Source organism: Antrostomus carolinensis, unplaced genomic scaffold (genome assembly GCF_000700745.2).
Source record: "Antrostomus carolinensis isolate BGI_N321 unplaced genomic scaffold, ASM70074v2 scaffold6316, whole genome shotgun sequence".
Lineage (NCBI taxonomy): Eukaryota > Metazoa > Chordata > Aves > Caprimulgiformes > Caprimulgidae > Antrostomus > Antrostomus carolinensis.
The window spans coordinates 70524-87929 of NW_010321076.1; the positions used below are offsets into that span (position 1 = coordinate 70524).

Genomic DNA, 17406 nt, shown 5'->3' on the forward strand with positions numbered 1-17406 from the left:
TGGTTTCCACTATAGCCAGTTCTGGCTCTGGATTGGGTCAGGGCCTGACATGCTTTCATTAGGTGCAACCGAGCTGACGTAGTACATGTGGAGGACTCTGGCAAGAAGCAAGGAAAGGCCCAGGTCCACTGACCTTTCCAAGGTGCATGAGACGGTATCTTACAATGTAATGTGATCACCTCTGGGGAATATCTGGGGACTGTGACCTCAAAGCACTTACAGCAGAAAGGAGGCAAGAAGGGAGTGGCAAAAAATCCACTTGGCTAACTGCTGCCATGCGGTATCTAACTTGTGTGAATTTTACCAAAATACAGCTACCTCAGCAATATGTGCGAGCAACTTTCTTCTTGAGAAGTAGTTTTATTGATCAGCACTTTGTCTTGTAAAACTGTATCATTTTTGAATAAGGCAGGTTGGTGCCCTGGAATGGCATTAGCAATTTGCTAAATGGGCAAATGTGTCAGATTTTTCTTTGCCAGACAGTTGCATCCTATGTAGCAAACAGGGAACGGCCCAAGGCTCTTTCACTTGTACTGAACCAAAATCTAATAGTGTGTTACATGGCTTTTGTGACTATTTATGATTTACTGAAGATAAAATTGAGCTCCATCTCTCAGGTCAAAAGCATTACCCACAAAAATCTGCCAGAGGTGTCAGGGTTCTCAAGTGAGACCTCACCCCTGTCCATGGGCTCAGAAGCCTCATTTCAGCTCAGCCAAGGTCCTTCAGTCCCTGCCCTAGTGATGCCATAGGAGTCCTGGTCTCCACCTCTGCTATGGCTCTAAAAGAAGAAAGGTTCCTAAATATATTATCTTAAGAAGCAAAGAAAACATAGCACAGGCTAGAAGTCACCCATCCACAAAGCTGAAGTCCTAGTTTCTCTGAGCACAAGATAAGAAAGAATTACCTTAGACAATAAGGAAAAAAATAGCTTGAAGAAGGTGTAGAATGTGTAGGGTGTCCTGGTTTTTAGCTAGAACAGAGCTGGGTTTCTATTTAGTAGCTAGAATAGTGCTGCGTTTTGCTTTCAGCTGGGATTTGCTATGAGAGAAACACTGATAACACACCAGTGCTTTAATTTTTGTCACTGGAAGTGAAAGACTTTGTGTTCTGTAAGTCTGCAAGCCCAATATTTAAGGGGGGAGAAGAATATTTAAATTAATAAACTAAATTGACAGTTAGATACGCCAATAGGATATTCCATATCATATCACGTCATGTCCACTATATTAGTGAGGGGCTCTTCCTCTTTTAGCTCTGTCTGTCTTTCACTCGGGCTCTCGCTCTTCCGGGATTGCAGTTTCGGTTTGGGATTGTTGCTCCTCCGGGATCGTTATCTGGGAATGGGCCGGGCTTGGTCAGCAGGTGGTGAGCAGTTGCACTGTGTATCACTCACTGACACATTTTGTTACTGTTATTACTATCACTACTATTTTAATATCAGTATTAAGTTTTCTTTTATTTCTATTATTAAATTGTTCTCAACCTAGGAGTCTCCTTACCCCCAGTCCTCTCCCCTATCCCCTGGGGGCGGGGGGTAGTGAGTGAACAGCTTTGTTGGGCCTAGTGAAACTATCACATAGGGTCATACTGCAGTGTACCTATGAAAAAGAATATTCTCTTTCGTGTAAATATTCTGGGAAATTTATTTTTCTCTGGGAATACTTCGGTGTAAATCAGAATCTGTGATTTTATTGGAGTGATGTTGATTTATACCAGGAGAAAATCAGTCCTTTTATAATTATATAGGGAGAAAATAACTTACAATATTCAAAAGTAAACAGAAAGTATTAAGTACTTCCTTGATTTTCTAGCACTTGTAAAATGCTGACTAGAGAGAAGCAGTTCGTGATGGATCCAGCCTTACATTTGGAGTGAGAAAATCCCTTAAAAAACCACTTAAAATGAAAGCATTTGTAGGAAATAGATGTACTGATGTACTTTATGTTCATATGAAAAGCAAATGGATGCAAACAGAAGAGTTAGGTCATTGCTAATTTAACTAATTTGCTTACAGCAACCATTAATTTATTTCCTTGGAAAGAAGTCCAGTGTGTCCCTTACCTTTCCCTCGCATCATCTGAACTTTTTTTGGCCTCACTATGCTGGGTCCAACACCTTCCCTGCTAGGCTTGCATCTGGGTTATTTATATTTGACATTATCAAACAGCTGCTTCTGATTCTGGTCATGACTGACATTCTCAAAAGGCAGGCACCTGAAGTGTCCCTCCTCTTGTTAATTCTAGCAGGAATTAAAAACATTTTGAGCTGATATACATTCTGGGAGTCAAGTCCTGTGTTTTTCTGAAACTTGGCTGCAGACTATTCTTGTTGCTTGTTGAGAATTTCCTACACAAGTTAGAGAATGTGTTTCAGCTCTAACTCTGATAACTAGCTTCCTTGTTAACCCCAATAAATGCAAAAAGGAAAAGGACTATGAAGTAAAATCATCCTTAAACAAGGTATTGTTTATGACTCGCTTCAGATTATTTATTTATTTTAGATTTTCTGCCCTTTTCTGTCATGTTCAGATACTGTACAGTTACTCATACCCATTTGCCAGCAAATCCAGATGGTTCTGTCCTATATACAGTTTGTAAAGGTATGGGTAAACAGGTGAAATTAAAGTTTGAAGAGTAGGAATTCAAGCAAATGTCAACAATGAGCAATTTTTGTTAAGATAAAGTAACTTTGTCAATGTGAAGAAGAAAGTAAGGTTGCTGTGGAATTCATTAGTTACTTGTGAGATTGCATCAAACCCCAGTCTCAGGGTTTTGGCTAGCCTCCTTGTCAGGCTGTTTTCCATCCTTGAGTTGTGATCTAGCTTGGAGGCACTGGATGTCGTCCTTGTTAGAAAAAGACAGAGATAAACATGGGGTTATGCACTTCCCAGCATCTGACCTGCTCTTTACCTCCCACTGACATCCTCCACACAATGCTGATTGCCCCAGTTACTTTGGCAGGGGAACTGGGACAGGGGTATTGTGCATAGTGCAGCTTGTAGGATTGTACAGATGAGGAATTTAACAAATACTCATGCAGGAACTAAGCATATGCTTTGGGGCTTCTGCTTCTTTCTCTGGCACATTTAGATTACACCTTTAGGTCTTCACTATTCTTCTTTGGTTCCTAGAAGAGATGGGGAAGTGTCTTCTGGCATACTGGAAGAGTTAGAAAGCATCTGTGACCTTTCTGGGCAGTTGTACAGTTAGCATACATCTCCCTTTGGCCACAGAAGATTGATGTGATATCCAAGGCAACTCCTTCCAGTCCTCTGTTCCAAGGCCAACTTGCAGTAGTATCTTGGAAAAAGTCTGATTTATTTTAAGAATCTTATCAAGGCTTCAGGAAGACAGAACTTAGCACAAACCACAAATTCAAGGTTTTGATGCCAGATGAGACGCCAGATCAGATTACACAAAGCAGTATTTTACAGGAGACCATGTCAGAACGGAAGCTGAGCATATTTCAACTTTGCATCTTCTAGGTCTTTACATGTAAGACTGAGGAGAACTGAACAATTTGGGGATCCAGCTTCTGAGGGAAGTGACAAGAAGGCTTTAAAGAAAGATGACATCTATTTTGCCAGTGTAAAAGTCCTGTTCTTGACTTGAGCAAAGGTTCTCCTCCACAACACAGTAGCTCTTTTTGCCTGGAGTGATGGTTATTATCTTAGTTCAGACCACTCACCCTCATCATAAGACCTAAGGATTTATAAATTTAGGAGAGCAATCACAGAGGAAGGATAACACAGACCCAAAACTCCTGCAACAGTGAGACATTTTTCAGCAGACTGAAAGAAGAAATCAAAAAGAAAAAAAATGACAAAGCAAAAATAACATGATTGCAAGAGCTGCTCTCAGAATCAGTTTCTGCTTTCTAGGAAATACTTGAGAAGTCTGGCAAGATAATGATTTTTCATTCAGCAAATACTTTTAATGTTCTCATCATGGAATTTGAAGCTGGTCTACCCAGAAAATGTCTAATTTTCTGTATCACCCAAACTTCCCCTCTGACTGTCAGATTTTTCCAGTGAAAGTCTTGGCCTAATTGCTCGATAGGTTCTAAATGCCCAGGTCCCATAAGAAACACATGGCTAAGCAGAGCCTTGAACCTGCTTTCTAAAATACAAAAACCACTATAGTCACAGAACCACCATTCTTCTTGGATCACGAATGTACTGGAAATTTGATCCAGGCCTATACATGGAGAATATGAATTTGAAGGCAATTAAGCATTATCTTAATAAACACAGTTCTTGACCATTCTACATCTCAGTTCCTCATTTAGAGGAATAATATGGGACAGTGTAGCTGCATGTCTCATTAATGCACAATAATGTAAGTCCTTAACCAGAAACAGGGGTAATGACAGCATTCCTAAAACACACTGAAGGAATGGAATTAGTTGGCATTGACCCCTTAGAAGTTTTAAGGATAAATATAATATATATTAAAACATCCATGGCTTACATGTTCTGATAGGAAGATAGAGATAAATGTGGTTATCTAACAAAGAACAGTCTACAAACTGTGTCAGGATTTTACCTAAAGACTTCAGTGAAAGCTCCTGGAACTTTGCCATTAACTTCACTAGGACCAAAGTATTACTGTTTTATCTCAAATTACTTAAAATCAGTGAATATTCCAGGGGGTCCTACCTGCTTGGAGTTTGCCCTTAAAACCTCAGGAAGTAAAGTGAATTGGAGAAATCAACTGAATTAAGATAGCAGAATTGATCTGCCCCTTGGTATCATGTTTCTGCAACTACTGCAGTCTGTTTCATCACAGCAGAAAACAAAACTGGTGAGGCTATGTACTAAACCACAAAGACATAGCAATTTAAAGTTTTTTATTGTATTGCACAAGTTGTCTATGCAATCCATGTAGGTACTGTATTAAAGGATCCACATTTCCCAAAACATTGGCTGTTGCAGCACACATCACAAGCGTTGTGAATAACCAGTGCCTTCTTCAAAAATTAAAATAATCGGTTGCAAGTTTAAGCATGTGTGGCAATAAATGAAGAAAAAAAAAAAAGCAAGGAGTATCAATACATATTTTTTTTCAAACACACGAATATACAATTTTCAGAAGAGCACCAATAATGCCAAGCAATTATTTTGATGAGATACTGTATGTGTAGGCTCTGCAGTAAAAAGCCAATATGCACACAAAAAATATATTTCAACTTTTAAAATAATTTAACCGTAATATCTTGCATGTGTCACCTGTATACAACATATCATTTCATATACAATATCAGGCCTAAGCCTCAACTTGTGTAAATGTGTGCATACTCATTTAAAGCAGCTGAGACTCAGGTGTTCAAGCTGAAAAAGCCTTCAAATTGTTCACATCTGAATACAGAGTGGTAGTATAAGACTGAGAAAGTAGTTACAGTGAAGGTATAACAGAAATGGTTCTATGGAAAATGAGGAAAAACACTATCAAACTCTCAAACACAAGGTTCTATAAAGAGGCCTACAGATAAAGTGATGTTGTAATAATTTATAAAAGTGAATAATTACTATCAGTCTCCTTTCTGACACGTAGAGATTCTCGTATATTCAGAAGCCCATAGAAGTGAACTAACCAAATGTCACAATCAGTATCATGCTCAAGTTCTGTTTCTTAAGTTTCTGATCATTAATACTGGTACTTAAAAATGTTTTATATTCGCTGAAAACTGTTATTAAAATTTACCTTCCTGCTATGAGAATTTAGTGTAATAAAAATCATGAAAAACAATAGGTAAAAAAATAGTATTTTAAGAATATTTTTAGAAAACCCGTCAAACAACTGCAAATACAGCTGATTTTTTAAGTGTCTCTACTTTTGAACTCTGTTTTTTTTTGTTTGTTTTTGCTTAAGTAAATTACTTATAAAGAAGCAAGGGAGTACCAGTTCTAAGATTTGTTCTTGTCCATTACATTGAGGACCTCATCCAAAAGTGAAGGTCCCAAGTCAAGTTGTAATGAGAGAAGAGAACCTGCAAGATCTGAAAGGGATTCTTCTGACTTAGTCTTTGTCTTGGTTAGTTCACATGAAAGTCGATTGTCATCGAATAAATCAACTGTTTGCCAATCAGTGCATCGTTCAGAAAAGCTGGATGAGTGACTGTCTCTACCATTAGTAAAATGCAAAGAACCATTTTGCTCCCATATATCATCTTTGTATGTTTCTCCATCCTCCATCTGTTTACTTTTCTCCTGCAATTTTTCTTCTATTACTGGCTCACAGCTAAGCCTAGGATTTCTTGATGACCTGATGGATTCTTGCTTTGAATGAAACGTCACTGGTGACAATAAGGGCAACGTAAGGGCTTGAGAACCCCCAATAGCAGGAAGGGAAATAGCATTTTTGAGTACTGGTGATGGAGTTTCTGTAAACATGGATTCAGAGGTGCTGTTTGCCCTTAAGAATTCATTGTGGCCACCAGACTGGCTAACTCTGGTTTCTCCTTCGTTTCCGGGCAGTAGCTCATAGTTGCCCTGCAAAAAGGAGATGTCTCCAAAAACATCATGTTGTCCTTCTTTTCCGATGTGTATAGTGTGACGAAAATCTCCAAGTGGTGGACTGATCATATCAGGAGACAAGATATCCCTTAGTTTGAATTTCTTCCCTTTCTTATTGTTAGCAGCTTTCAAGTAGATCGGTGTCTTGGCTGGCATCTTTCTTGTAGTTTCTGAGAGAGGAAGTTATTTAAGGAAAAAAAAATAAAAAGAGGAAGCAGAGGGGAGGGAGAAGCCTCTTACAAAGTCAGTTATTCTCAGGACAACTTTAGTGTTATCAACATTACATCATGATCTTGAATCACTCTTGCACACGAAGTCCCTTTCTTCTGATGCAGAGCAGAGAACTGTGGGGTATATGAAGGTGAATGTGTCCCACTGCAGATCTTTCCAAGGTGGAGCACAAGTTTCAGGTCAGTTAGCAACCAAATACCCTGCTACTTCCAGAATTTGAGAGAACCTGCATGGGATACAAAATCAGGTTATCATTAATTCATTTTTCATGGTTCATTCAGTCTTGTTTTTACAAAAAAAATTAAAAAATTAAAAAAAAAATAGTACTGGTACTGACAGTTCCAGCCTGCAGATTAGCTTTATGATGTTGCTTCCCTTCATTAGGCAGGATAAAAGAGTTTAGATTAACAAGGGCTAGCTAACCTTTCTCTGACTTCATAGCTTTTTTTGAAGTCAGAGTTCCTTAGACATGGTTGCTGAGCACAATTCATTTGATAAATATCACTGTCTCAATCTTTCTTCTCCTTATTCTGGCATTCAAAATGCTGGCCTTTGAGAGCACATGCAGAAACACATTTCTAACATTCAAAAAACATTAAGCTTTTGGTAGACCCAGGAAAATTGACAGAGTCATTCAGGAAGCCTTTTTGGAAATGGGGTAGACCACCTTGGATTAGAGAACTTCCCATCAGAGATATCCCCATTTAGTGCTGGAACGCTCACAAACTGTTGCCAACAACATTTCTGATAAATGTGCCCATTTCAAAAGACAGTTTTAGGTACTGGAAAAAAGCACTACTCCAGGTGTTTAGAATTCATTAGAAACATCCAAATGCAGGTGTTTTAGAAGAGAATGATTCTTGTGACTACAATCTTTAGACTACAGGAATTCTTCACAGCAATTAGTTACAGACTGTAGATCATTAATTATGCAGAGCGTGAGGCCATGGTGACTCAGAGGTGCTCGGCGCAACCAAATGAAATAGTGTTGGCAAACCAAGTCTTTGGTTTGATCCCTGAAAATCCTGATAAAGCAGTCCAGAGGGGCTAACAGGCTACTGGGTCAACAACTTATGGAAAAAAACCTCTTCATTAATGCCCTAATGTGTATTTCTTCCTTACAGTACCAGTTCCTGACTCTTGAGAGATCTCAGAATAAATTCATTTTTCTCCAGGACATTTTTGTAATTTCCCCTATTCAGTCCATGGAACACCAGAGCATCACAGGTCACTCCTCCTCAGCAGAATACTCTGCCCCAAGTCCATCACCATCCTCACTTCATAAGGGAGCTTGCAGGCTTTGCACAGAAAGACTGTTTTATGCAATAAGTGACGGGAAGTTATCTGTAACAAGGGCTACTTTTGCTGCCTTTTTTCCATGTCCTAGCAGGTATTTTCCTTCATCAAATTAAGCCCAGTAAGAATGACCAGTTTTAAAACTTTGTACTGTATGGCTACACAGTCAGATTGTCAAGAAGTAATTAAGCATTTTCACAAATCCTTTTACCCAAGTAATTAGTTCCTACAACAGTGGGGTACTTAACTGTGCATCACAAGGGGAGCTGGGAATCTAGCCAGGCTGGTATTTTGGGTTTTTGATTCCCATCAGAGATCTACTGCACTTCAGATATCACTGAAAAGCCCTCCCCTAAAAAGTACAACAGATATGAGCAGATGAAAACTGTCATACAAAATAAGCTCAGTGTTCTGTAAGTTGTGAGGACATTTTATACTTTTAAGTTCAGTTTTTAAAATATATTTGATTGCATTAATCAGTTAGAAGCACTTGAAAGCTTCCTTCTACAACAACAAAATGGTAATTCATTAGGATCTTCAGAATACTGGGAGATCCACGTTACATACCAAAACTCCACCAACTTAACTCCATGGCAGTACTGTAAGATACAAAAGTAAATCCTAAATAAGATCTCTACTTATGCCACACCCCATGGCAACAGAACTGATTAGTCAACTCAGTTACCTTTCAATTTTAAGCTGAAAAGTGAAAAATTCACTGTGTTGTTTCCCCCCTTGATTATCATTTTACCCAAGCAACCCATTTAGCCAAGCAAAATGTCCTCAGCTCTAAAGAGAAGAGTATTCTTAGCAAACAAAGCCAAACAGTGAGGTGGTTCTACATTTATCTAGTAAACTCAGCTCTATCTTACTTCTTAGGAATAACAGGCAGAATCCCCTTCCCCACTCCACCCCCATGATTCAAATTCCTCATTCTTTCAGATCTTTTAATCAGGAATGAATGGCAATGTAGTGTCAATGTGGTCCAGAGTCATGCCTGTTGGTCACTAGTTTAAAAATGAAAGACTAAAATCCTAGTTCATTCAAAGCTTTCATGGCTTCCACCAGTTGGGAGGTGTATCAAAGACCATTATCAGCAAACCACAAGGAGATTTCAAAGAAACCTGAAGGGCACAATGAAACATCTGAACATCAAGAAATACTAAAATCAAGTGTAAAATAACTTTTAATATAAATAATACACAAGAGCAGCACTGTATTTTATTTAGCTCATAGCACAGGGGAAAAAAATGCAAAAACCCGAAACAGGGCAAACTTTTGGGCATCCTGATCTCCTTTAGTTCTTGCACTATGAGAGAGCCCCAGTAAGGGGCAGTGTAAAACCACACTACTTCAGAGGATGCTGCAAGAGAGGAATTATAATCCCTCTCGATACAGCAGTCCTTGTATTTGTGAAGTCCTCACCTTCCATTTGGCCAGTGCAAGAGGCTTTACATTTGAAGAGAAGAACTTTCATAACTGTGTGCTTACTGAAAGCATAATTTCCTCTGCTGAAAACAAAGGCTACCATTGCTGCAGATTTCACTAGCCATTCTATTGAAAAATCTACAAATTATACCTTGTAAATAAAAGAGAAGAGTTCCCCCTTCAATGGCCAGGCTTTCCACTTACAGCTTCAGAGTGTACTTTGTTTCTGCATGCTTGTCCTCTTTGTCAACTACTGCCCAAAGAAGTACAAATTTTAAGATGCTCTGAACAGCTGAAATATATCATAAATCTGGAAATATTCACTTAGACTAAAATACTGTTGTTACTCATATTTCATTTATAATTAAATAAGGAAGAACCTACATCAATATATGATGTGTGGTTTAAAAAGAAAAAAAAAAAGTAGTTCTTTTAATAAGAAAAAAAAAATCCAACATTGGCAAATGAAGAAAGGTTTAACTAGGCTAAGCCTCCAGCTCAACTCCTGCAAAACTAAAAAGTTAGTCCACAAAATCTTCACAAGAACCTTACACACTCCCTGCATTCAGCAAGATTTAATGAAAACACTGGTAAACACAGACTAAGAGAAGGGACAGAACATACCCCAATCTCAATACCAGGCCACACAGTAAAGTTCATCTTGTCTTAAAATGAGACCTTTTTCTGATCTTGCTGCTAAGAGTCTCTGTTATGACTAATTTCAACTCAGCAACTAAGTGAATGTATAGCCAAACCGGAAAAGTGAACGAGAAATGATCAGAAAACCAAATGCATAATGAAGAGTTCACAGTCCCAGGCTGCCAGCCTACAGTGGAAGACTTTTTAATTTAAGAGAGAAACAACATTAAATTATTCTTCTTCTAGTTGAAGAGATATCTCTCTCCTAAGAAGATCCAAGCATGAGCCAAGCCAGATAAACTTCAGCCCAGTGAAAATTAAAGTTTTAGTTTGGCTGTAACACTTGCTCATTTTCATTCCTATCACTTCACACTCTTATAGAAGTGTTTTGCTTGGTAACAAAGAGTAATATTTTCAGAGGCACTTCTCAATCTGCCTTGTGAACCTTCTGTCCACTCAGCAATCACCTTCCACATTGCTCAGTTTTCCAGGGATGCCTCAGTTTATTCCACAGTCCATCTCAAAAGACAGACTACCAGCAAATATCTCAACGGCCAAGCTTACAGAGCCAGAGACAAATAAAGGTCAAGGTGCAAAATTTTATTCATGCACAAACCCCAAGAGACCTAGATGCTTAAGCAGTGTCCAAAGCAAAGAAATGATAGAAAGAAAATCCTGTTTCCACAAAGCAGGACCAGAAGCAAGTGTGCACTCTGGGAAGCCTATGAACTTTCTAGAGGACAATCCTTTGCAACAGCTCTGACTTAATATAATTCAGTAGAAGCACATGAACGTCAGAGAAGCCCATTTCCAAAGCATCATTTAAAATAATGCCAAATTATCTTGAGGAGCAAGTCACTAAGAGAAAAATAAGAGTCTGTACATCATTTCAATATCCAAATGAGAATACAGAAACACAGCAAAAGACAGATACAAACTGCGCATTAAGCTGCTTCAACTTTTCTAACCAATGAAATACCTGTAAGTATAGAAGAATTACGATTTAGTGGTTCATTTTAGGTTTTAGCTACCAGTAGCTTTCAGCAGCACAAACAGCTGAGGACATCCTTGTCAAGGCTGATACTTTCACTATGCCTGAAACAACATCAGTGCAAACCACATTTTTATTGTTTTTGTAACAGGGGCTTGAACTCTTGTAGTCACAATTCTGGAAAGTGGATAAAACAAACTCCCAGTATAACTAAGTCTTCAGGTACAAGAAAAGCAGCAGATGATGCACCAGAGACCTTACCTCTCATGTTCCTGTGGTCTTACGTGTCTGTATCAACTGGCAGCCTCTGAAGATGGGAGGCCAAAAGCCTGCCCACTTCTAGACTAGGCCACCAGTGAGTCTCTACTTATAGAGCCATCACCCTCTGAGTAGCTTTAACCAAATCAGGTACTAACATTTCTCCCTCTAGATTGTTTATCTAAATTTATCTTGTTTATAAGAGGCCCAAGCCTTGAATTTATGTCTTAAAAGTCAACTTCCCTGATCAGATTAAAAGTCCTCACCCCTTTGTTTCTCCCTCCATCAAAGAATTTGCACCTTTCTGATTAAAGCTATAGATTTAATTACTTTATAAAAACAAACAGGCTTCAGTACAACTAATTTTCTCAAGCTGCACTCAACCTACTTGCCTAGATCAAATCTAACCTATTTTATCCCATTGTCACATACACTTTTTAGAAAATGAAGGAAAAGAAATCCCCAATCTTTCCCACAGCTACAGAAACAGGTCAAGAAGAGACCCTATGATGCAGTTCATTTTTCCATCCTCCAAAGATCCAGATGCCTTCTGCTAAGCCCTGGAAGATGGCTGTCCACCCTCCTCCTAAAATTCCCTGCAGATACAGAATGCACACACTTACTTTAGAGAGGCTAGTCACCTAATGTCTCCTCTGCTCCAATCTGGGCCCTGATTAATACAGTTCATTATTTTATGCATGCTGCATCTCCTTTCAGCCTTTTCTTCTTCGGATTAAACAACACAAGTATTTCAACCTTTCAAGACAGGTCCTATTTTCTGGAGCTCAGATAGCTTCCCCGCTAGTCTTGTCTTCTGGTCTTCCTTTCCTCAGCTCAAATCTTTCTTTAAATATGCCCAAAAGCAAACACAATATTCAAGCTGAAATCTCAATTTCTCTCTTAATAGAGTGTCTGTATTTTTCTTTCAGCATTACAACACTGTTGGCTTATGTGTAGTTTGTGGTCTGCTAAACACCTAGCTCCTTCAGTGAAGAACTGTTGTCTAGAAAGGTATTCTACATCTTGTTCTTGAGTATGCCCCTGTAGCAAAGCCTCCATACTCACTGCATTGCATTCTGTTAATTTCAGACACTTCAAATGTTCACTTTGAATTTTAATCTTGGCCTCTACAGCATACAGGTTTAGAATTATCTGCAGATTTAATAAGCATACATTCAAATCATTCATTAAACTATTGAGTAGCAACAGGGATGGAAGATAACCCTGCAGAGTTCTACCTGATATGTCTTTCCAGATTAATAGTGGCTAAATATTCCACGGTACTGCTACTTGAAGCAGCTTGAATTCTTGAAACAATTGTCTGCTCAGGGGTAAGTACAGAAACATCAATATGCTCCATAATACAGATATGTTAATGAATTGCAAGGAAGACTTGGAAAACTTCAGCTATACACTAGCTGGGGAGAAATATATATATTTTTTTTTTATAAAAAACAAATTAATTAATTCATTATCAGCCATCTTTGGAAGGGAAAGTGAAAGGGAAACATCAGAAAAATCATTTAAGGATAGATTTTCATCTCCCTTGCTAGAAACACTTTTTCCCATGTAAATCAAAGATAATTAGTACACTAGCTGTGAGCAGTCCACCTGAAGAAGTGTTAATTGCCATTAAGCATAAGCACAGACAGGGACAGGCCACATACAGTGTCTTTCTCTCCAGATATCTTCCAATTCTCCAGCACCCTACTCTTTCCTCCCCCCCCTAAAACCTAGGTTCACAAATGAAGAAAAACCAAGTTCCTCAAATGATTTTTAATTGCTGATTTAATTGCTTTAAATCTTGCCACCTTTAGTACCCTTTCAAATGGATCAAGCTGGAGTAAATCATATTAACCAGGAAACACCTTCAAATTTAAAGCATTCAAGTATGTGTGCATTACATTGAAATGAATGAGGTATTTCAGATATTTTAAAAGTTTTCATTTTAACTTGTAAGAAAAAGAAATAAATGAAAGTCAACCTGGTTGGGGGAAAAAAAACCCAAACCCCTAATTTTCACAGTTCATTGTATCCTTCTAACAGTTGCACCAGCACAGCAGGAAGGAGCTGCTGTTACCTAATTTGGGGCTGCTGTCTAATTTGAGCAACTGGCCCCAGTCTCCAGTTATTATTTTGTTCTGTATCAGTCTATAAGATTACAAAGGCCCTTTATCAACCAGTAACCTTCATCCCTGTTAAGGTACTTGAATACTAACCAAGCTGTTTCTTGGTCATCCTTTTTGATAGAAGTGAACAGGGGGAATTCCTCATGTGGTGATGGTGGGGGAGTAATTTTAAGCCTTCAAATAGCTCTCTCTCTCTTCTTTGAACCCTCTCCAATTTTCCAGCATCCTTTTCAGAGCAGATCAGAATTAGTGACAACATTTCAATATCGTTCCCCCTAAAAGCATATACAAAGATAAAAATCTCTTCTTTCTTCCCTCATTGCTGCCTTGTTTATAAACAAGATCATATTTCTGCTTTTATCCTCACCATCTTACAACAGGAATTTTTCTCTATTTACAGGGTAGCATTACATTACAAACTATTTAAGACTTCTGCTGGTATAACAAAAATGGGTTCTCCAAGCAGAACAAATGATATTGACAGAAGTAGAAATTTGTTATCACTGCCATATCTTCATTCAGAGTGAGCATCCCCATTCTGGTTTTAGGATGAAGATACACATATATTCATTTAATCACCAAATTTTGCTGGCATAGCCAATGCTGGTGCTCATATTACACTGTTTGACCAGTAAAACTCAATTCCTTAGGGAAAAAGAAAAGAAAAGGAAAAAAAAAAAAAAAAAAAAAAGGCTTTCTAAGCTATCACTCTCCAGCAGATAAGCTGGATTTATATTCTTTAGGATAAAAAGCAAGGCCATACCTCAGAAGAGAAAACACTTTACATGAATTTGCTCAAGCTGTCAACTGATAAATCAGTTGAGATTTCTCCATCTTCCTCATCAATATACTTCCTCACCAATCTCCATCACATGCAAATCTGTACCACAACAATTTTACACTGATTTTCAGGCTGCTCATAAAAATACTATGCAGCCCAATGCTGTATAAATAGGTCTCTGCATTATTTCAATAGAAATGCATCTGCCTTTTATGCTGACTTCTTTCTGACATTTACTCTGAGATTCTAAACGTTTTTAATATGTGCTTTGTTGACACTGCAAAGGACTAATGTTTTAAAAAATTGCCTGTGACACAATATTAAGTCAAATAGACTTAGAGAGTCTGTTTTTGCAGTTGTGCTTTTGATCCCTCATTAGAATGCCTCAAATAATTCCCATTTTTTTCAAGCAAGTTTTTTTTCACCTTCCAACAGGTTTCAGTTACAGCTTTCTTTCAGCTTTGAAAAGTTAGCATCTTTTCTAGAATAATAAAAACCTTTTTTCCTCTCCATAGACAGGCATTTAATGAGCTCACTGTATTCTGTTGTTTGGCTCCATGGACTGAAACAAGTCTCTCTTTATTGCCTTCTTCTTAGCTTTATTGGCTGGTACATTCATACATACAGATTTAATACCATATAGTTCAGTTTTATCATTGGCTTTCAAAAATGAGGGGAGTGCAAGACCATACAGATTTAGGCATCAGTACGTGTCAGTACAAAATCAAGCACTAACTCCTGCAGACGGTGAGGGTGAGGTTATGCTTTGTCAGACAGACTATGCACTGAAGCACAGTCATACATTTCCTCCTACAAAGCCAACAGACCAGATGAGCAAACAGCTGGGGACCATAAACTTGTAAGCCACGAGATGGAAAGGCTTGAAAACTTGTCCATCAGTTCTCTTAGGCCAAAGGAAAACTATTGTGAAATGAGAAAACAAACCAACCAACCAACCCCCTATAACCTGAGCCCATGTGCCACCTAAAATATTGAGTAACAGGTCTGTTTGAAATCTCATCTGCTGAGGGAGAAGAAATGCACAGTTGTTAGCCAAAGGAGCTCCCTGATGCAGCTCAACTGTGTCCACATAAGCGCTGATATTGCCACATGGAAGAACTTGGGAAGATGTGGATTGAGGCAGGCAGTACTGCCCCTTTTGATGTCAGCCAGCACTCCTATCAATTTAAGTGGATTACGAATCCACACCCTTTGTAATTCTGAGCAGGTTAGCAGAGATGGCTTTCTCTTTTGTCACAGAGTGTGTATGTAGTTCCCCAACCCAGCTCTGCTCTCAAAGCTGGTTTAAGAAGTTCCCACCCTGGATTCCTCAACTCCTCGCTGCTGGTTCCCAGTTCTGCACTGCAGTTCCTTATACCCTTCGTGGCCAGGCAGACCTACAACCACGCTGCAAGCTGGTCAGAGCAGCAGTTTTCCCCACTGACTCAGTTTACAGTAAAGGCTTACCGACAGCTGCAGTCTGACTGATGGCAACGCTTCAAGAGAGTTCCAGCCCAATATAACTGTTGTTGTCAGAAAGGCACTCTCCCCTTCTCTACCCATGCACCCACTTGAGCTCTTATAAGCCAGTTCAGCACACAGAACTGACTGAAAACTTAACTAGGAAAGAGGTGTAAAATCACAAGGCTGAGACTGGTACTTTCAGCTGTAACAAGTCACTTGAATAGCTCAGCTACCTCATGAAACATCACTCAGAGAGGAAGGAGTTCTGGCAGAAGGGATGAGCAATTCTTAACCAACTAATCCACAGGAAAAAATGCCCATGGAATTACATCCAGATTTTATTCACTTCTGATGCAAAAATGGTTTGCTACCTCCACTAGCTTGTACCTTAGGGTTTCCAAAGTAGCTGTCATGTTGAAATGAAGTTTTTCCAGTTATAGTTAAGACTTTATTATTTTTTAAAAAGATCCTTAGTTTAACATTTCCTTAACTAGTAGCTTCTGACAGTAGGCAGTCTAAAATGAAAGAGTTCCAGCCCCAAAAAATCCCCATCCTGAACTCCCCACCTCCAATTTTCAAACACCCTTCATCTCCAAGTCAAATATTCTTTATCATCTCCTTGAAACACACAAGTGACATAGGCATATTATAATCACCAATTCTCCTGTTATTCAATTCTCAAAGCATTTTACTTGAAATAAATATTTACCATCTTGAAGTGGCTGATAAACTAGGTTTAAAGCAAACTTAAAGGCTAGAGAGCCCTCTATATGCAAAGACTAACAATGAGGTAGAGGTACAAAACTACAGTAAAATATAAATTTGCACAGGACTTATTTGTTTTATTATATAGAAAAAGGATGAATCCTCTGTTCTGTTGTAGTTGTTCTGCCTCCTTCAGTGAGTTGAATGGTCATCAAGATGAGATCAAAGAGCATGGGGCTGGTGTAGATGGAAGAAAAGAAATTCTTCAATAGATGACAAAAATCTTCACTGAATTTCTTTTTTGATCCCTCATGCCGTCTTTTAGGAATGGGGATGAAATAATGGAGTAAACAGGACTTCTAAAATTTTGTTATCTATATGCAATTCAAAGTAGATTGTTAATACAACTAAAGCAACTTATCACCCTTATATGAAACAAAATTAAAAAAACAGAAATTATGGCTTAATTGTGAGTTTCAACTATACTCCTAACAAAACATCTCCACTAGTTTAAGTAGTGCACCATTTGAGCAGAGGTAAGAATCTGGAGCAATAAGTGACAACAGAAAGACTTGTCATATTCTGGCTCTGTTCTGCAGCATGTCAGTGACACCTGCAACATGCCCCAGCTGATAGGGATGCATCATGCTGGACAGCAGTGCAGGGGTCTCCACTTCCTCATGAAATCTCTTTGTGACAGATGCTCAGTTCTGTTAACTTGAGCTGCTTGTACTAAATTGACCAGACTTCTTTTTTCTGGAATATATCAAATAGTATCAGAGTGCATTCACTCTCTGTGCCAACAGTCGTTTTCACATACTGATCTTAAAACCAGGCAGATTTAATCAGTTTAATTTGGAAGAAATTAATATACTCAGCACTTGCACAGAGGTATACTGTCTGAATATTCAGGGTGGCACAGTGGCAATTCAGTGCTAAAGCTAGTTTACTGATTAGCTGCTGCAAT

General features: G+C 38.6%; 1 protein-coding gene across 1 annotated transcript; it reads right to left on the bottom strand.

The window, feature by feature from the left end:
• Positions 1–4838: 4838 nt before the first annotated feature.
• CDC42EP3 (CDC42 effector protein 3) lies at positions 4839–6963 on the bottom strand. Its single transcript, XM_010169780.1, has one exon. It carries the CDS (start codon positions 6671–6673, stop codon positions 5909–5911), a length of 765 nt encoding a protein of 254 aa, XP_010168082.1. The 5' UTR covers positions 6674–6963; the 3' UTR covers positions 4839–5908.
• Between the last annotated feature and the right edge of the window lie 10443 nt (positions 6964–17406).

Bases quoted from the DNA above. Each gene is read 5' to 3' on its own strand.
- CDC42EP3 (XM_010169780.1), bottom strand. From the start codon at position 6,673: ATGCCAGCCAAGACACCGATCTACTTGAAAGCTGCTAACAATAAGAAA.